This window comes from Rutidosis leptorrhynchoides, chromosome 9, assembly GCF_046630445.1.
Source record: "Rutidosis leptorrhynchoides isolate AG116_Rl617_1_P2 chromosome 9, CSIRO_AGI_Rlap_v1, whole genome shotgun sequence".
NCBI lineage: Eukaryota > Viridiplantae > Streptophyta > Magnoliopsida > Asterales > Asteraceae > Rutidosis > Rutidosis leptorrhynchoides.
Genome location: NC_092341.1, coordinates 372,799,261 through 372,819,753, shown reverse-complemented (window position 1 = coordinate 372,819,753; position 20,493 = coordinate 372,799,261). Strand labels below are relative to the sequence as shown.

General features: G+C 40.0%; 2 protein-coding genes across 2 annotated transcripts; one reads left to right on the top strand and one right to left on the bottom strand.

Moving 5' to 3' along the window:
• Positions 1 to 887: 887 nt before the first annotated feature.
• LOC139866253 (probable protein S-acyltransferase 17) lies at positions 888 to 5,431 on the top strand. The gene is made up of 10 exons (XM_071854438.1): positions 888 to 1,137; positions 1,487 to 1,580; positions 2,622 to 2,716; positions 2,864 to 3,031; positions 3,513 to 3,585; positions 3,697 to 3,749; positions 3,888 to 3,979; positions 4,111 to 4,163; positions 4,249 to 4,374; positions 4,927 to 5,431. The coding sequence occupies exons 1-10, from the start codon at positions 989 to 991 to the stop codon at positions 5,209 to 5,211; spliced, it is 1,188 nt and encodes a 395-aa protein (XP_071710539.1). The 5' UTR covers positions 888 to 988; the 3' UTR covers positions 5,212 to 5,431.
• Positions 5,432 to 5,979: 548 nt separating this feature from the next.
• LOC139867394 (guanosine deaminase-like) lies at positions 5,980 to 18,961 on the bottom strand. The gene is made up of 5 exons (XM_071855765.1): positions 18,852 to 18,961; positions 17,831 to 18,021; positions 17,605 to 17,709; positions 16,444 to 16,729; positions 5,980 to 6,022 (listed from the first exon to the last, which is right to left on the bottom strand). Exons 1-4 carry the CDS (start codon positions 18,955 to 18,957, stop codon positions 16,544 to 16,546), a joined length of 588 nt encoding a protein of 195 aa, XP_071711866.1. The 5' UTR covers positions 18,958 to 18,961; the 3' UTR covers positions 5,980 to 6,022; positions 16,444 to 16,543.
• Positions 18,962 to 20,493: the final 1,532 nt, after the last annotated feature.

Below are 20,493 nucleotides of genomic sequence, written 5' to 3'. Positions count from 1 at the left end.
TGTATTTGAAGTTTTCTTAATCAACCTACGCATCAAAACGAAGCTAGTGATACTAGTAACACAATTAAAACATGAACTTTAACAATTTAACAACATTTAATCTTCCAAAATCAAAGATTAAGCAAACCCATTTTCAAGTGTTCAAACTAGTTACTCAAATCAACCAATCGAACAAACAAAACATATATTCATGTTATACACGAGCCATAGACACTAATTAACACTTTTATAATTCAAAAACATCAAGAACACAAAATCTAGTGATTTTAGTAAGTTACCCAAATGAGATGAAATTGGTATCAAGTCGAAGAGGATGAAGAGAGGATTCCAAATATGTAATTTGTTTTGTGAAACACTTGCTAGATCATGAATGGATGATGAATTCTTTGTTTGGAGAATTTAGAGAAAATGTGAAAGTATGGGAAGAAAATGAAAATAAAAATGAAAATAATGAATGGAGGAGGTGGTGTTTGACTCCTTTGACCTAGTCAAATCTTTAACACTTTGGCAAGTTTAGTCCCTCAAGTTTGTAATCGGGTGCGGGAATTAACCGAACGAATATTTTAAATTACACGAGAGAACGAGAGATGTTATAATCCAATGACGAAAATATTTTAAGAATGTAAGCTAATGGAGGATACGAATCGAGATACTGAGGATATTATTAAAATAAAAAGACGGGCGTTAAAATAATTTAACGAAAAAATGCGGGATGTTACAAAATTACATCGAAAAATAATTAATCTATATATTAATTACTATTCTTTTGTCCAAATTTATAATTTCACATGCTTAATGTACAACGGGCTCATAATCTATAAAATCTATGATACAATTTTGGGCCCGAAAGACAACAATGATTCCTTTACTATCTCAAAATAAGTAAAGTCAACCCATTCAGTTCAGATTCATCTTCAATCAAATTTCCACCATTGTTACACTCCTTAGCGCTTCCTTGTTTTCGACTTGATAATTAATTTTAATTTGAATGGCCGTTCAATGGCTTCTGGTTTGCCATGGGCTCGTAACCTTTTTAGTCGTCGTATCTTTTTTGTGCGGCCAATGGCCAATTTTTCAAGGCACTTTCATCAATCGCATTCATAACTTCCTTACTTTTGGTGCTTTCGATTACTTCCGGTATCAAAACCCTATTTTCTTTTTTCCTTTTTTGTTAAAATTTAGGATCTTTTTGTTTCTTAACTTCATAACTTCCAATAAAGTTGTTTACTTGATCAAATGCTTATACTCTCATAATCAAGTAGTATACTTTCAAAATTTGTTAAAATATGTATCTAATTAAGCAACACTATTAATTTATTTTAGGTGATCTGGTTGAATTATATGTTAATGATCTCAATTGTTTTAATTTGATGACTAATTGTATTAGTTCTGTCTTGATTGTTATAGTTTTTGAGTCTATGAAAAAAGGACACAAACCTTTATTATTGCTCACATTGTTTTTGTATTAATTCTTATTATGACACAGGCGTTTTGTTGATTTCGTCTTCGGATCTAGAGGTACCAATGCACTCTATCTTACGCAGTACTACTGCTGCGATCGACCAAACCCCATTTTACAGGTTTGTTGTTTCACAAAGCTTGTAAAATTTTCATATATTCTGTTTGACTGAATAGCATTATAGGTTTCATTCTTTTGATAGAAAACATGTTTGGGTGTCGAGCACTTGAGCAGTGGCTGCTCACACGTACCATAAGCTTTACTTTATGTATAAAAAATTTAAGAAGTTGAATTTTGTTTATGTCTCTGCTGTTGGTGGTATTCGATAAAGTTGGTTTAAGGTTTATGTAAAATAAGGTCTTCGAATACAACTCGTAAGAGCGTTTTTAGTCTAGTCATGGCTAGATATTGTCTAAAGTTATTATCATAATGTATGTGTCAACCCTTTCTACAATGGTGGATAGTATGTTGATCTGTATCGGTGAAGAAGCCTGTTTTTAGTTAAATAATATTGCAAGTATGAGTGATTCAAGGAAAGATATCGATTGCTTATTGGAGGTTTGGGCCATTAGGTAAATTTGATGAGTAAATTAACTTGTAAGTTTGATTTTAGTTAAGGCTGTATATAAACTATTATAGGAATTGAGAACTAACAGTGTTGCTTCAGTAAGGGCTTTTCTCAAACTAAAATAGATAGTAACTCGTGCGAGTAATATATCTCTGCTAAATTGTTGCACATATTAAAGTCGTTGCTTATGAAAGTTTAGCTGTTTGTTTTATTTTTTATTTCTAAAAATTTGTGTGATAACTGTGCAATTGGTTAATTCATGCACTCACCATCTACCTCGATACGGTCATTGGATGGCGTATTTGATAACTATACGGGTAATAGGCTTCTGTGAACCAATTTGCTAAGGAGAAATCTGTTGAATAATTTGGAATGGGATCTTATAATGCATTAGATGCTTTGAAAAAGATTGCAGGAATTAAAATAAACAACAGCTGAAAATCTTGCTAGTTACATACGAAAAAAGTCGGTGCCAAAAAGAATAAACGGTGGATTTTTGGAATGTTTCATTTTTTCTTCTTCCCTTTTCTTCGAATGTCCATTTCTTCATTTTATGTGATGTGAGGAATTCAGTTTCCCCCCCTTTACTTGCAGGCAATATACGTAGCGATAGTTGGTGGTACCTATTACTTGGTCGTGTACTCAACTTTTGAGTATATTCCTAATCATTATATGAGTGGATATCACAGGTATATATATATATATATATATATATATATATATATATATATATATATATATATATATATATATATATATATATCGTTACCTTCAGCTTATAAATATAAATGGTATAAGTATACTGATTTTCGTTGGACTCCATACAATGTTTGCAGATACACAAGCTTGTTGGCTGTTGGTATGGGCATATTACTTTTTCTGTTAACTAGTTTTTCTGATCCAGGAACTGTCAATGCTGAAAACGTATCTCGATATCTCTCTGTGTATCCTTATGACAACATAATTTATTCAGAGAAAGAATGTTCCACCTGCAAAATCCTTAAGTACGTACATTGTTTGTATTAGTAGTCTGTTTATGTTTATAAATTATGATTTATTTTATTATTATTTTTTTTTTTTTTTGGGAATACATGTGGATCTCTTTATTTACAAGAAGCTACAATTTTTCAAGTACATGTTGATTCTGGTCACAGTTTCATCTCTAACAGTCAAGCATGTAATCAAACAGTTGGCTAAAAAGGAAACATGTCAAACGGGTCAAAGATTACCCAAGGTTTATAAATGATGCATAAAACCTTTAAAATAATTGCAATGCAGAGTAGGATTATTTTTGAAACGGTATATTTTTCTGTAATTATTTTTGACACGTTGAAGATCTACATTATTTGTACAGAAGGTCTTTCGGGCCACTCCAACCCGCATTATATATAGTTGCCCATTTTGACCTCTTAATCTTCCTCACCACCCACTTTGCCACATCTAACTTTTTTTATTATAATTCTTTGTTACTGTTTTGTCATTCAGACCTGCCAGGTCAAAGCATTGCAGCATATGTGATCGCTGTGTTGCGCGATTCGATCATCATTGTGGATGGATGGTCAGATTACTCTCTGAAATCTTCTTATGTTTCTAACAGGAAGATTTAACAACCTCATCTTCCATATAGAATAATGTGCACTAATTATTATTATGTTTCTCATCATTTCAGAATAATTGCATTGGGGAGAAAAATACTCTATATTTTGTATCATTTCTTCTCTGGTGAGTGAATAGGGCTCATTTAATTAATTTAATTTAATTAATAATTAATGAATTATAATTATACTTGCTCAACTAGAAACAAGTAAATTTGACATGTATTCTTTGGTCTAAGCATGTAAATGCAACTTCAATGTGCAGGCATTTCTTTCTTTGTGTATATGGAACAGTTGCAATTGGTTTAGTTCTTGCTGGTCGGTTGAAAGAACTAGAAGTTGTATATATTTTAACAGGTACCATTTGTATTGTATTGTATTGTATTGTATTGTGTCCATAAATAAATAATATTAAAGATAATAATAATTCAATGGTAACGTTCATAAGGAAGTCATAATTTGAATCTGTTTATGTTTTATCAATGCAGTATATTATGGCATTGAAAATTCATTCCGGAGCTTGGCTCCACATGTTGTACAGGTTAGTGCTATAAATCTGAGTTACAAATATATGATTTTGTAACATTTTATCTATATTAATTAACATCTTTTACGTCCTGCAACAGTGGTTGATAAGCTCATACAACACTCAGATACTATTAATGGTATTCATGGCTATAGTTTCTCTGCTTCTATCTGGTTTCTTTGGGTACCATTTAAGCCTGTGTATCAGCAATACTACCACTAATGAAGTAAGCTTTGTTACCTTCACTTGTTCTTGTCATTGGTGACAATTTGGACCCATTTATCTAACAACGGCTTTGTTCCACTTGTGTTATGTCTCCGATAGATCGAGACATGCGTACTACCTCTTAATTAAATTATCTATACAACATCTTAAATTATAAGCTATTACTCCGTTCAAATTAATTTACTAAGTAATATTTTGTCATTATTTAAACCAATGGCAAAATAATGACAAGATATTTCTTAGTAGAAAAGTTGAATCAAGTAATATCTTGTACTTTTAAGAGGTTGTTTAAATAAGGATTTTTCTAATGAAGGGTTGTCATTAAGGGATTAGGACATGCAAGAAAGAATTGTACATTAATAAGTATCAACCACACTCTGGAAAATAACCACGCCATGTACCAGCATTAATTTTAATTTTTAATGACAATCCTATGGGTTGTCATTAGAAGAATCGATATCATTATAGTTACTTTTCTCGTGGTTCATATGTATCGATAAATGTAGACATGTTTAGTAAACCTTGAACATATCTGAATTCTTTACGGATGCAGACTTTCAAATGGCAAGAGTATGTAAGCTGGCAAAGGAAGGTGAAAGAAGCAAAAGCAAGTGCAGAAGCACTAAAAACTAGTTTAGCTGATTTGACCCAAGACACAACAAATAAGCCTCCTTCGCAGAGCAAATGGAAATCATTCTTTAAAAGATCTCATCTTGAAGATATTGAGATTATTAAGAACAATATTTATGATCACGGCTTCTTCCAAAATCTTTTTGAGATCATTTATCCACTTTCTTTGCGACGATCCTTTTCAACACATAAACAAAAAACAAGCTGAAGATGACAAGTCACCTCCTCACTTTTAGCACCTATTGTTTGTTTCATGCTCGCTCAAACAATTTGCATAGCTGGTTTTGTTAGCACGTATAATTGTATGGCAGTAATATGATAACCCAATATAAGTTTAAAGTTAGAGTAGTGTGCTCTTAAACAACATCATTCGTAACGAAAAAGTATCTAGCTTTTTGCAAGCATCTAGTATTTCCTTTTTAGCGTTACTCCGCTTTAACTTTTTGTTATACCCTTACAACACATTAATCATTAATTAGTTAAATAAAGATTAAAGATTAAAAGTATAAAACAAAACCCAAATTAACTTATAAATGGGTGAAATGTCAGAAACCACCAGCTTAAACCTCGTGATCTTCAAGCTTTTGGGTATGTTTGGCTAGTTAATATTTGGCAATACTAGCGTGTAGCTATTAGATTTTTATATGTATTTAGGTGTTTGACAGGATAAATGTTAAAATAAAGAGTTTAATGATAAAAAAGTTGAGTTTTTTTTCCTCAAACGCTACTTTAATTAGCTTTTAGTTTTTTTTTACCTTCCTTAAAAAGCTTTAAAAATCAAACGCGGCTTTTTACTTGGAGTTTTTTTCATAAAAGTCAGAAGTTAAAAGCTCATAAAAGCTTCAAAAAGTTTGTTGCTTCATTTTTGTAAGAAGCACCCTTGTTTCAATATCTTACAAAACAATATACCTTCAATGACATCTATGGTGAGCATTCATATAAACCAAACATTCCATTTAATGCATCACTAATTAAACCTTTATTCAGATCACTTTATTCAACTGCATTCACATTCACATTCACATTAATGATACCGCAACCTGCAGGTGCACCGCGAATGTATGCGGACAATCACTATTGTGCGTATGCGTGTTCTTGTGTGCGGTATGCGGCGTGCGAATGCCTTTGTTCCCGGTACGGCGGTTGCTTAGCTGTCAAGTAAATATCTTTTCCATAATTATATCCGTGATTCGGGGGAGTCAGTGATGGATGAGATTATGATGATCTGGGACGATTCAAGAATTAGGGTTTGCCTATAAATACAAACCCTGATCATCGTTTACCAGACAGAGCACATTACGTAACCATCGCATACGATACACATTACGAAAAACAGCATCATTCAGCATCTTTTCAAGGTTAACAGGCTAGTCTTTTGTAAGCTAGTACCTACGACCTTATTTGGGGCCTTCCGATCAGCGGCCGCTATCGAAGGTGGACTTAATCACTTGGTCACCCCGCCGACATCATCATGTCGGCCAGGGTTATTCACGGTAGCCGGACCGGAGAGCCACGTTCTAAGATCCTTAAACCCCTCTTTACATATTGAGCAGGCATATTAAACCCCTCGGTTAAAATATGCATGATCAAGTGGTGCTTTCATTGAGAGTCGAATTAATTCAAGACTGTTTAATTGCTTTTTCTTTTAAGGTTTTGAATTGTATGACTCGTTATTTACAAAATTTTTGAATTTTTTCTTTAACAGTATCATGACTTCCGAGGAATCATCGGAACATACCCAAACAGATGTTCAGAACGCACCGTCTGGTAGTCAACATACACCGGTTATGACTACGGAGGCCGCTACTCAGGCGGGATACACGATATACCCTCCACCTATATCCGGCGAACCCTTTCAGAGGTACAAGCCGATATATTCAGACGGGGTCACACCGCCAAGAGCAAACTCACCAGTCACAACCACGCGGCTGGACTTTTCGTCAGTGGATCCAAGGGTCATTTTTGCAGGCGTTGGCGGTGGAACAACGGGGCCGCATGTGGTTTGCTGCGGCCAGGTACCTATTTACAGTACCACTGTTTCAATACCTCTGCATACGCAGAGCATTCAGCAGAATTCGTCATTTACACCGTTGCAACCTTGGCAACCACCGCGCCCAGTTTCACAATTTTTAACTCCTGCGGATGCGCAGGCGTTACTTAATAGTTGGGGATTTGGGGTCATCCCAGATGCGAACTCTCATTGGGCGCCGATAACAGCGCAGCAGCAAAGCACAGCGCATACAGTTGGGCTTTTAAGTGTGTATCCTCAAGTTTCGCAGATATCTGCGCCACAGGTTTCGCTTCCTTTACAGCCACCTGTGTACTCTGCGTCTTCAAGTTATCCCTCTTTTCCAACGCAGCAGCCTTGGTCATATCCGCAGACGCAGGGTCAACCTTGGCAAAATGTTCAAGGGCAGGCAAATCTTGCAAGTCAATTCATGCAGGCCGCACCTCCCGATATGGTTCACTTATTTTCACAACCTGACTTTGTTCAGGACATGATGAAGCGTTTCTTTGCAAATTTGAAAGGGGATCCTGTTAAACCACCCTTCGAGCTACCGACTACCTTTGACAAGTTTCCTCCGCATATATCCGCGTACCCGTTTCCATCAGCACCAAAGATACCTAGCACGTTGGGTACTTACAATGGCCTGACCGATCCAGATGATTTTTTACAGCGCTTCGAAGGCGCAATGCGCACTCAAGGCTGGGTGGATCCGGTTGCGTGTCAGATATTTCCTATGACACTGCAGGGTATTGCTCGTGAGTGGTTTAATAAGTTGCCGGCGGGTAGTATTGCCGGGTTTATGGATCTGCGGACGAAGTTTTTACTGCAATATCAGAATCAGAGACCACGCAAGCGCACTCACATTGAATGCCATGACATCGTGCAGAAGCCCAAGGAATCTTTGGGCGAATTTCTCACAAGGTATACTAATGAGTGCCTGCGTATACCAGATCTCAAACCAGAGCAACAGATTTCCGGACTCATACATGGTATAAACTAAGAACGTCATCCAACACTGGTAAGGCGCCTGCGCCATACAGTCCCAACAACTTATGCCGAGGCGCTTAATGAATGCCACGACTATATGCGGAGTGGCGAAGATAATGACATTCCAACAGCTAGCTCACGCAACGAGAGAAAGGACGATGATGATCGTTCGCGCGATCAAGGTCGCGGTAACAACTCTCGTGGAAGGTATCCTAGCGGTGGTCCAATCAGGAATGATAAAGGGAAATCAAGTGGCAATTATCGAAACAATAATCAGCGCGGCATCAATAATCAGAACTATGCACTACTAAAAAGTTTGTCCAAAACGCCCAAGGAAATTTTGGCAACGGAGCCAGTATGCGCGACCTTCGCGGTTCCAACTCCGCTTACAGAATTTGGCAAGCGGGACAAAACAAAGTATTGTGAATTTCATGACGATTATGGTCACGACACCAATCGATGTAAAAATTTGATGGAACGGGTTCTGGAAGCGCTTCGCGCAGGCAAGTTGGATCATCTAAAACCACCTAAAAAGGACAAGGGAAAGGCCGCAGAAGAGGCTCCGAAGTCTAAGACTTTCGCGTGGCAGAAAGTTGACAAAGCAAAAAATGCCGACTTAACCATTAACATGGTTGACGCAGAGAAAATCAGCCAGCGGAGAAAGTACAACGATCATCAGGATTGGGAGCTTCTCCCGATCACTTTCCCTCCTGTAATGTCAATTGATTCTATTAATGAGCCCATTATCATCAAGTGTCGCATCCCCGATTGCGGAATCCAGGTTAAGCGCATGCATGTTGACACTGGCAGCGGTGTCGATATTATGTATGAGCATTGTTATCGTTTCCTTCCGGCAGAAGTCAAAGCGCAGTTACGTCAGCCTGATATTACGCTATCAGGGTTCTCTGAAGAAAACTCGTGGCCGCTAGGCCGAATAGAATTAATGATAGAGCTTGCGGATGACAGGAACCCGCAGATGATCAGGCGTGAATTGGTCGATTTTTATGTGGTTCGTTCAACTTCACGATATAATGCACTGCTAGGGAGAAACTTTATACGGCGTTTTAACATTATCCCATCGGTAGTGCATGGTTTGATTAAGTTTCCCACAGTAGGAGGCGTTGCCACAGTTGCGTCACATCAAGCAACCGAGCTGTGTGGCTCTGTCGCGTCTGTAAGCGCTCCTAGCGTAGGAGAGCAACTTGCAAACTGTGCAGTAATAGCAAATCGCTTGCATCCGGATAAGCGAATTAAAATCGGCGCAGGCTTGTCAGCCGAAACGAAGGGCAAGTTGCATGGAATACTGTCAGCTAACGCAGATATTTTCGCATGGTGCGAGTCAGACATGACAGGGGTTCCGCGGGATATTGCGGAGCATAAGTTAAACGTTAATCCATCATTGACACCCGTTAGGCAAAAGAAGCGGCATATGGCCCTAGACCGCAGTGATTGGTTGTGCGCAGAGGTGGACAGCCTTGTCAAAGCAGGCATTCTGCGGGAAGTGCGTTATCAGACATGGGTTGCAAATCCTGTGTTGGTAAAAAAGGCTGACGGTAACTGGAGGATGTGCGTTGATTTCAAAGATATCAATAAGGCATGTCCCAAGGACAATTACCCTCTCCCGGAGATAGACTGGAAGGTAGAATCACTATCGGGATTTAGGTACAAGTGTTTTCTGGACGCGTACAAGGGTTATCACCAAATCTTAATGGCTGCGGAGGATGAGGACAAGACTGCTTTTCATACGCCGCAGGGTATTTATTGTTACACGAAGATGCCTTTCGGTTTAAAGAATGCTGGCGCGACCTATCAGCGTGTAATTGACGCAGCATTCAAGCACCAAATCGGTAGAAATCTTGAAGCGTACGTCGACGACTTGGTAATTAAAAGTAACACCGAAGAAGACATGCTCGCAGACATCCTGGAAACGTTTGCATCTCTGCGCAGGATCAACATGAAGCTTAACCCGCTAAAATGTAGTTTTGGGGAAGAGGAAGGCAAGTTTTTAGGTCATGTGGTGACAGCGCGGGGTATCAAGGCCAATCCCAAAAAGATTGAGGCCATTGATAATTTGCCATCTCCGAAGACAAAGAAAGATGTGCAGAGTCTAACGGGGAAGCTTGCGGCTATCACACGGTTTCTGTCGAAAGCCGCAGAACGACAGTTGCCATTCTTCAATACTTTGAAAAATTGTTTGAAGAAAAAAGACTTCGTATGGACTCAGGAAGCGGAATCAGCCTTTCAGGAGATGAAAAAGGTGCTTGCAGAATTACCAACACTTACTGCGCCAGTATCAGGAGAAACGCTAACGCTGTACCTCGCGGCATCGAAGGAAGCTGTCAGCTCAGTCCTCATCGCGGATCGCGGAAAGGTAATCCATTAATTTACATGCTTTATTTATATCGCAGAAATTTAACGACTGAGGTTTTTCTCAGACGCAAATGTCGGTCTACTTCGTAAGCAAGACGCTGATGACATCAAGCGAAGTAAACTACTCACCAATAGAAAAGCTTGTATATGCGCTGGTCCATACGACGCGGCGTTTGCGCCGATATTTTCAAGCACATCCAATCGTGGTTCTAACTGATCAACCAATCAAACAGGTTGGTAAACGCCTACTTTGCGGCAATGACCGGGGTTACCGCATTGACTAACGCAATCATTTTTCTTTCAGGTGTTGTACAAGCCTGAGATTTCTGGCCGAATGGCTAAGTGGGCAGTTGAATTAGGTGAACATGAAATAAATTTTTCTTCGCGCAGTGCGGTTAAGGGTCAAATACTTGCTGATTACCTAGCAGAATTACCTGCGGAGGTCGAGGCATCAGCAGAACATCAGGATCCACCTGCACCAACTTTGTCACCATGGGAATTGTACACCGATGGTGCATGCAGCGCATCTGGTGCAGGTGCCGGTGTAATTTTAACAGGCCCGGATGGCGAAGAGCATACATACGCACTGCGGTTTAATTTTGCTGTTACAAACAACGAAGCAGAGTATGAGGCTCTGTTAGCAGGTATGCGCATTGCGCATAGGTTAAATGTTAAAATTTTGCACGCTTATGTGGATTCAAAGCTAGTATGCAGTCAAGTCAGCGGAGATTTCGAAGCGCATGACATAGCCATGCAGCAATATCTATCGCTTGTTCACAACCTCGCTGACCAGTTTGAAGCTTTTCAAATCTCCCACGTAATGCGGGGGCAAAATAAGAAAGCGGATGCGCTAAGCAAACTGGCTGCCTTGGCTTTTGATCATATGGGGAAGAAAGTTCTAATAGAAGAACTCAATGCGAAATCCATTGTTATGATGCCTTTAGTGGCACCAGTCGAGGAATCAAGCTCAACATGGATGACGCCCATCGTGGCTTTTCTGCGGGATGGCACTTCTCCTGCAGATTCTGCTGATGCAAAGAAAGTCCGCGTTAAGGCACCGCTGTATGCCCTTGAGGGTAACGTCCTATATCGAAAGAATTATTTGGGACCGCACTTAAGGTGCATTGGCCCGAAAGAGGCGGAGGTAGTTGTACGCGAGGTGCATGAGGGTGCATGCGCACTCCATTCGGGGCACAGGTCCATTGTGTCAAAAATAATGCGGCTAGGATATTATTGGCCCACCATGTACGCGGATACTGCGCGCATAGTTAAGCAATGTGAATCATGCCAAATACATGCACCTATTAGCAGAGCACCTGCGCATCCAATGATACCAGTCTCCTCACCGTGGCCATTCTGCAAATGGGCAATCGACATAGTCGGACCATTCCCAAAAGGCCGAGGTAATTTTATCATTTATTTTCTTAACATGTTACATCAGTACCTTACGCACATTCTGCACACGCAGGAAACATCAAATTCTTGATTGTCGCAATCGACTATTTCACAAAGTGGGTCGAAGCGAGACCGCTGGCAGCAATCTCAGGAAAAAGGGTTCGAAATTTTGTATGGGAAGACATCGTCTGTCGATTTGGTATACCAAACGAAATTGTTAGCGATAACGGTACGCAGTTCGCGGGTGACCCTTTCCGCAGCTGGTGCGCGGAGCTTAATATTAAGCAAACTTTTACATCTGTCGCGCATCCGCAGGCGAATGGCCAGTGCGAAGTCACCAACCGGGATATAGTAGCTGGAATCAAAGCTAGGTTGGGTCATGATCGCGTTGGTTGGGTGGTTGAACTACCGAAGGTTTTATGGGCGCATAGAACAACACCCAAAGCAAGCACTGGTGAGACCCCGTTCAGTTTGGTCTATGGATCAGAAGCTGTTGTACCCGCAGAAATTGGGGTACCAACGTTCCGCATACAAAATTTTGATGAGAAAAATAACTCTGAAGCTTTGCGGGAAAATCTTAATTTACTGGAGGAGCGCAGACTCTCTGCGGCTGTCAACGAAGCAAATAACAAGCAAAAAATCGCAAAGTACTATAATCAGCGTGTGCGTTCACGCTCTTACAAGTGCGGTGACTTGGTTTGGCGTCAAAACGACGCAAGTCATGCGGAGGATACTGGGAAGCTGGGCCCCCGTTGGGAAGGTCCATACAGGGTAGCGAAGGCAAACAATGCCGGGGCGTACCATCTCGAGACACTAGATGGAAAACCTGTTAAACGCACTTGGCATGCGACGTTATTGAAAAAATGTTATATGTAGCTAGGTGGACCTGATCACTCCAGTTTATTGTAGCACATTATTTTTTCTATGTATTTTTCGTCCGTTTGGATGTGTCGCGGTTGTAATTGTGATTAATGCCAATTAAATATTTACTCGCGCATACTTTTGTTGTTTAAATCTTTTTTGTATGCGGTTCCTGCCTACTTAAGGGGTGTCCTCTAGCCCCCGTACGGCAGAAGCCTGTTTGGTTACAAGGCTAGACGTTAACGGCAGGCAAAGGGAATTGGTTTTCCCCTAGCCAAGCGCCACGCAGACTAGATGGCTGCAAAGTCGACTTAAAAAATTACAAGCATTGGTTTGCTTGTGCGTAATTACTCTCGCATTGGTTTGCGTGAGGAACTCAAAGCATAAAAACATTGGCTTGTTTTTAGTTGCGTTGCTTACCATACAGCTATAGTGCACCTCTAGTACATGACAAAGCGATAACGCAGTAGCTTTCGAGTCTAAATTATTAAAGGGTAATTGTTAAAGTATTGTTTTATTTTACGCAGTAATACCCGCATACGCATGAGTTTTGGTTAACTATGCGCATGGGCATGCGGTTCACATTTTGTTTTGATTCGCGATATATAAACAAATACACACACTACGCATGCATATCAGGAATATATATACATCAAATTAAGTTGTTACATAAGAGGTAATTGTTTGTAACGCCTGCCCAACACGGGACTTAGGGCTGCAAAAATACAAATACCTGCCTAAGCATAGGACTTACGGCGCAATCCAACACTAATAATCCTCCTTTAAAAACCCATCGATTGACATGTTCGGGTCCGCAGCGAATGCGTTGATTAGGGGGATAGGGATGGACTTGATGGCTTCTTCCGCCTCCATTAACGCTGCAGCCGTTCCCTCTTTTAGCTTCTTTTGAACGATGTCGGGGAACGGCGGTGTTAGACCGCAAGCTTGGATTACCTCCTGCACAGCCTTGTTGATCTCGTGGTCCCTGACCGCATCAACGTAGGCATTGAACTTGTCGGACACAGGCTATGAGTCCATCACCTTTTGCGCAATGGTAGGGAGTGCGGTGCGCAGCTTCGCTAGATCCGCCTCTGCCAGCTCGCGGTTGGTAACCGCGTCATCCCTTTCCCTCGTAACTTTCTCAAGCTCCGAACGCAAACGTTCTGCATCCCCCTTCGCCTGCTCAACCGCACCAACCAGCTCACGGCTCTTTTTTCTTTCCTCAATCAGCGCGGCTTTGGTTTCATTCGCGGTCGACTCAACCGCCTTGCGCGCCTCCTCAGCAGCATCCCTATCCTTCTTGACCTGATCTACACCCGCCTGCAGAAGTCCCAGCTCTACCTCTTTGCGCAAAGCTAGCTGGTATATGCTGGAAGAGCGGCGGGCCTGATCCGCAAACATGCCGAAAAATACAAGGCCGTTTTGAATAAAGGCATTGTGTGCCTGGTTAAACGGTAGAGCGGCCAGTTGCTCGCGGAATTCGTCCGGAAAGATTTGCTGCAGGAACGCAGACTGCTCTGCGGCATTTTCTGCGGAAGACTGTGTGAGTTGGCTGAGGTTGGCAACGCGGAAGCTACCTTGCGGAGGAGTTGGTGTGGAATCGGAATCCACGTGTATTGTCTTATCCTTTGATGTGGCGGTAGCTTGGAGATCTGGGTTGACCCGCGGGGTGGACGGCTGCGTCTCCTCCACATGCTCTGCATATCAGTAAATAGTTATAACGTGAACTTTATTATGCGGTGAAGACGCAAGAAATGGACGCTTACCAGTGATGGGGGAAGTAGTTCTGCGGAGCGTGGCTCGATTGGAACAAAGTTATCGTTCCGCATGTCCTCCCTCTGTTTGGGAGTCATCTTCTTCTTCTGCTGAGCCGCAGAGGTCTCAGCTGCTTTGCGTTTGTTGCCGGATGCCGCCGGCGATTGCTCCACGTTTTCGCTTGTTTTCTCCTGCTCTAGCTGTACGTTCACATCTTGCTTGCGGAAGGAGATTCCCGCAATCTCTTCCGCAGTCAGCACCTTCTTCATCCTCATTTCTGCAAAGATACGCGCATGCGTTAGATAATGTACATACAAAAACAGTTTAGTACGCGATTATACTATTCCTACCCTTTCCATCCGGTCCGACTATGGCTGGGCGCACATCCTCCCATGGCCAGTGTGCGGATATCTTCCCTAGCCGCAGCATTACGTTCCCATATGATCGATGCACTAGCTGTGCGTTTGCACACTCCGCTAATAGTTTCCTTTCATCCTCATCCAGGGCGGGGGTCTTGTTTACATCCTTCTCCACCTTCTCGAACCATATCAACGTTTGCGGGAAGTTTGCACTCACCACAGTTTGGTCGACGAAAAAGAATGTCTCTTTCCAATTCCCCGCATTCGATTTTGGGGTCTTGGTGAAGTTTTGACGAGCGAAGAAGGTGAACCACGATTTGTGGTGGTGAGCTAGTCGGTATAAATGGCAAAACACCTTCACCAGGGGCACTTTCTTGAGTGCAACGCACCACATCTCGAACAAGACTATTTTTCCTATAGCGTAAGGGTGTAACTGACCTAATCCGACCTTAAAATGATCTAGCACGCCCAGGAAGAAATCAGTGGGAGGAACCCTAAAGTTGCCATGCTTAAAAGCATGTTCGTAAATAGCCACCTTTTTCTCCGGTGGCTCGTGGGCTCGCTGATTGGACAAAGGGGGCACCGGATTGTACTTGGCTAAGGGAGGAAACTGTTTCACTAAGTAATCTATGTGCTTCTGCTCTATAACAGACTCTACGCTATCTACATACGTCTCGTTAGCTTTAGTCATTTTCTAGGAGTAATCGGATGAATACTAACCTTTAAATGGTGGCCGGAATGTTCGATTTTTGATCGGAATTCAAATTGGCAGCGTAACGAGGAAGCTTGAAGCAGGGAAGTGGAAATGAGCTGCGAAATGGAGTATTTATAGGGCAGATTGGATGGAGTGGTGTGATCGTGGCTGTACACGTGTTATGCAATCGACGGCCAGCACTTTATTTGTGCGCGTGGATGCCAGTTGGGTATGATTACATGTGCGCGCGTGGTTGGCACGCGCCTGACACATTGCCACTTTATGTCATGTCCGCCGAATGGGCTTCTGCGATTGTGACAGGCATTTAATGGCATCGAGGCGCACGCGGAATATTAAATGCTAGCCGTTATCTTGTTTTTTCTTTCGCTTAATAGTTTGATATCATACGCCTCGTGCCATATAACATCAAACTGGGGGGACATAATGATACCGCAACCCGCAGGTGCACCGCGAATGTATGCGGACAATCACTATTGTGCGTATGCGTGTTCTTGTGTGCGGTATGCGGCGTGCGAATGCCTTTGTTCCCGGTACGGCGGTTGCTTAGCTGTCAAGTAAATATCTTTTCCATAATTATATCCGTGATTCGGGGGAGTCAGTGATGGATGAGATTATGATGATCTGGGACGATTCAAGAATTAGGGTTTGCCTATAAATACAAACCCTGATCATCGTTTACCAGACAGAGCACATTACGTAACCATCGCATACGATACACATTACGAAAAACAGCATCATTCAGCATCTTTTCAAGGTTAACAGGTTAGTCTTTTGTAAGCTAGTACCTACGACCTTATTTGGGGCCTTCCGATCAGCGGCCGCTATCGAAGGTGGACTTAATCACTTGGCCACCCCGCCGACATCATCATGTCGGCCAGGGTTATTCACGGTAGCCGGACCGGAGAGCCACGTTCTAAGATCCTTAAACCCCTCTTTACATATTGAGCAGGCATATTAAACCCCTCGGTTAAAATATGCATGATCACACATGGTGTTCTATAAATATCTTGTGATGAAAAACAGTTTATACTCTGTTTTGAATGATAGAATACGATGAAGACAGGATTCTGATCATATAGTTGAAGTGTTATTAAGTAGAGGACTGGGCTTTGATGTTTTCAAATACTTGTTCTGCAATAATGGCTACATTACCATCAGCTTTTATGATCTCCAAGTCAGCCTTATGATAAAATCCAGTACCTCTTAATGCATCTGATATGTAAGCATCAAACCCGCTTGCAATTCCTGTTTCCGCTTTAGCACCATAAACCAACCTCTGCAAAATATTTAATAACTGTAAAATTGGCAAATACTTGATATCACGTCAGCTATATTTAATATGCTAACAGCGTACAAATTCTTGCATTTGACATGTCAAAAAAGCAATCCTTGACCAAAATATGTTCTTACAGTCAGTCTCTCGTAAAACTATACAATAAGTTTAAAATTACTCAAGATGTGGTTAATAACCAAGAAAACAAAGTTTTGTTAGTTCATTAGGGATTAAGTAGTATGGAATAGTTGAAGTCAAATTTGACAATATATTCAACTATTTTCCAAACAGTGATCCTTGTAAAAGATTTTTTATAAAATACAGTACATGTAAGCAATTAGCCATAACACTCTCATATAGATTTTACGCCAAGTTTAACACAGATTTTTGTCAAATTCATTTTTATCTTTGGGTATTTACTCTACTGACTCAATTATGTGGAAAGCATATGTCATCAAGGTGGTTGGGTGGACTGGTTTCAGTGAGGGGTCAAAATCGGTTCGGTTTGATACACGCCACTTTTAGTATGGATTAAAAAAAGGCAGGTTGGGATTGTGTTGGCCGCGATAACCTTTTTTTAACAAATAATAGTAAGGGTGTTAATTAGCTATTATAACAAAAACAATATACTTGCAATAAATCAATTTTAAAAGGTTTTTTGCAGAAAGAAAAAAAAAAAAAAAAAAAAAAGACTTTACAAAGTTTCAACTTGTTCGACTAACCTAAACCGTCCTCTTAAGCTTACTTTTCTGATTTCACATGTTTGAGGTAAAACACGCTCAATATCGACCCATTCGTAAGTAAATGGGTCGAGCTTAAAAAAAAAATTATAGTACATGGAATGAAAGTGTTAGAAGGGAAAGGGATGAAAGCAGAACCTTGATTCCTGAAGCCTGAATAGCAGTAAAGCACATTTCACATGGCTCACAGGATGCATATATTTCACAGTCAGGAAGCTCGATTTGGTTCAGTTTTTTACATGCCTGAAATATGTGGTGGTGTTATAACTAACTAACTAACTAACATTTACAGTCAATATAGTACTTGGAGCTTGATAATATATGTATATGGTTGTATAAATGAAAAACGGTGCAAGTGTGTAACCTCTCTTATAGCTACAACTTCAGCATGTGCAGTTGGGTCAATATGTTTTAGCATCATGTTATGACAACTTACAACAATTTCATCATTGCAAACAATAACTGCACCAAAAGGACCTCCCTCGCCATATTCTACTGCCTTATATGCTTCTTCCACAGCTTTTGTCAAGTATTTATCATCTCTGTCTTGTAAAACTGCTCAAAATAAACACTTATATACTTCACCAACTATCACACTAACAACAACAAGTAGTGGAGGCAATATGGGCGGGTCAGACGCATTGCCAAAGATTATACAGTTTATATGTACGAGCCAAAACAGGTTAATGTGGGTTGACCCGAAAACTTTTGAATACTAGTTAAATATGAGTGCCTATAAACAAAAGATTATATAAGTATCAATCAATATTTGAAAATTATATGACATATGATGCTGCATTCCTAATGCACTTTCTATGACTTTTGTTTACTTTGACTCATTTCATCATTTCTTATACAACAACAACAACAACAATACTCAATCCCACTAATATGATAGTAAAACATTACCCATATAGACCCACGAATCAAACCACTTATTGGTAAATGGATCGAGATTGCAACCCTACAAACGGCCACTCCTCATCATAGGAGGAGCATACAATTGTTTGACAACATTCAAATATCAAAGCTAAATCAAAGAATTGAATCCATAATGGATGACACATGTCAGCTGAACTTTTGTACAAACAACCGTGTCATATGAAAATTAGGGATCGAAACTATTTAGTGAATCTTTAGCACATCATTGATCGACTTAGATTAAATTTTTTTTCTTTTTAAAAGATTATAGAAGAATCCAATTAAAGATCAATGAAATATATGAAAGTGAACAAGCAGATTCAAACAAACTTAACAATCAGATGGAGACAATTAGACAAATCAATATAACTTGAAGATCGGACATAATTTATAAATACAGTTACAGTATTAGTTAATGGTATGATCGAAAGTATATTTAAAGTAAAAAGGAGTGAAGTACGTACTGTTAGCTTCTTCCATGAAGATATTAAAAGTAGATGAACGAGTAATGTGGTGGTGGTGGTGCTGCTGCTTTTGCTGTGTTAGTTGAACAATGAACAAATGATACATAAAGTTTGATTTGATGCTAAAAGAGACAACACGTGCCATTACTTAGTTTATGAACAGGAGAAATGTCTGTGATGATTTTTAGCAACTTTCGATGGTAATGTCAACATCGTTGTGAATTGAGTTTCCTCCTAACGCGTGTGTGGTGACAAATGAGAGCATTCGATATTGATATCTCGATTAAAAAAAAAAATTCTAACAAATTTATTATTATTAGTTTATAACTCGCGGTATCGCGAGACTTAAACATGATGATTAATATTACTATGTAAGTACTATATCTATATGAATAAAAGTACACCTGAAGTTAAAATACAATGAAATTATTGTGTAATTATATACCTGGACATGATATAAAAAAATACGTGTAAAATAAACCTCCAAAATAATATGAATTTTACTAAAAAGATAAAACAGTCTCGATTTTAAAAAAAAGATCTCCAAATCTTGCTACTTAACGTCGTGGTATCTTAAAATAATCATTTATGACGACCTTGATCATCTTAGTTTATATATTAAAATGTATAAACTATAAGAATCAATTATACTACGTAATTATTTTTAAGTGTCAAGAGATGGCACCCGCAAGCGATCGGCCGAAACTGAGACCTTATATCTTCAAGTCGGCAACCAAAAAAACCCACATATTAAAAAAATATACTACAAATCTAACACAACAGCAAAAAACTAAGAAATATATATATAAACGATTTAATCTTAATATAATAATATTAATCATCATCATCATCAGTATTATTATTATTATTATTGTTGTTGTTGTGGTTATTATTATTATTATTATTATTATTATTATTATTATTATTATTATTATAAACTTAAAAATATTAAAACTTATAAAAAATTAGTGGGAAGCCTAGAGACAATCTGGGCCCCTACACCTCTAGCAATAGCAAAACCTATCCTAGTAAAAATATGAGCAGCAGCACCGGCACCAATATCTTGCGTCATCGAACTCTTCTGAACCCGCTTTAGCAAAGAAACAGCATCCTTTTCTAATTCCCCAAGGGAAGAAAATGAGAAAGGAATGAAACCATAACCAATCGCATGACAGCTAGATTCGTACTTGACCCGCTTCCGACGAGCCGCATCAACCACAGCACGTCCAGGGACAAAGTCAGAAAGCCCAGACTGTGTCAAAGGAGAAGACCCTGTCAAGTCAACACAAACATCGCGACCACAATCCCAGGAATAAAGTAACACATCTGCAGGTCTGAGGGCCCTGTCGTTCCCTCCAGACAACCCAATGTCAACCTCCTTTCTCGTTGAAATCCCAGATCGATAACAAACATCAACAAGGGAATCCCGAACAACATTATGTCAATGCTTAATACCCACCATACCAGCACAAGACACCGCGTGATCCCCGAAAATATCCCCAGTAAAAATCCTTGAACAGGCAGAGCATGCCGTCGAGATAGAGAACAATGGAACACCCAACCGGTAGCACAACACACATCGGTAAGTCTTTGCGTTCATCGTCTGACCCAACCCCAAAATAGGGACGGCCCTTAGCCAAGC

Excerpts from the sequence above, each read along its gene's own strand:
- LOC139867394 (XM_071855765.1), bottom strand. The coding sequence starts at position 18,957 with ATGTATCATTTGTTCATTGTTCAACTAACACAGCAAAAGCAGCAGCAC. Across the intron at positions 18,022-18,851 it reads CTTCATGGAAGAAGCTAACA|TTTTACAAGACAGAGATGAT; the intron begins GTACGTACTTCA and ends TATTTTGAGCAG. Across the intron at positions 17,710-17,830 it reads AAGTTGTAGCTATAAGAGAG|GCATGTAAAAAACTGAACCA; the intron begins GTTACACACTTG and ends CACATATTTCAG.
- LOC139866253 (XM_071854438.1), top strand. The coding sequence starts at position 989 with ATGGCCGTTCAATGGCTTCTGGTTTGCCATGGGCTCGTAACCTTTTTA. Across the intron at positions 3,032-3,512 it reads TCCACCTGCAAAATCCTTAA|ACCTGCCAGGTCAAAGCATT; the intron begins GTACGTACATTG and ends TTTGTCATTCAG. Across the intron at positions 4,164-4,248 it reads TGGCTCCACATGTTGTACAG|TGGTTGATAAGCTCATACAA; the intron begins GTTAGTGCTATA and ends GTCCTGCAACAG.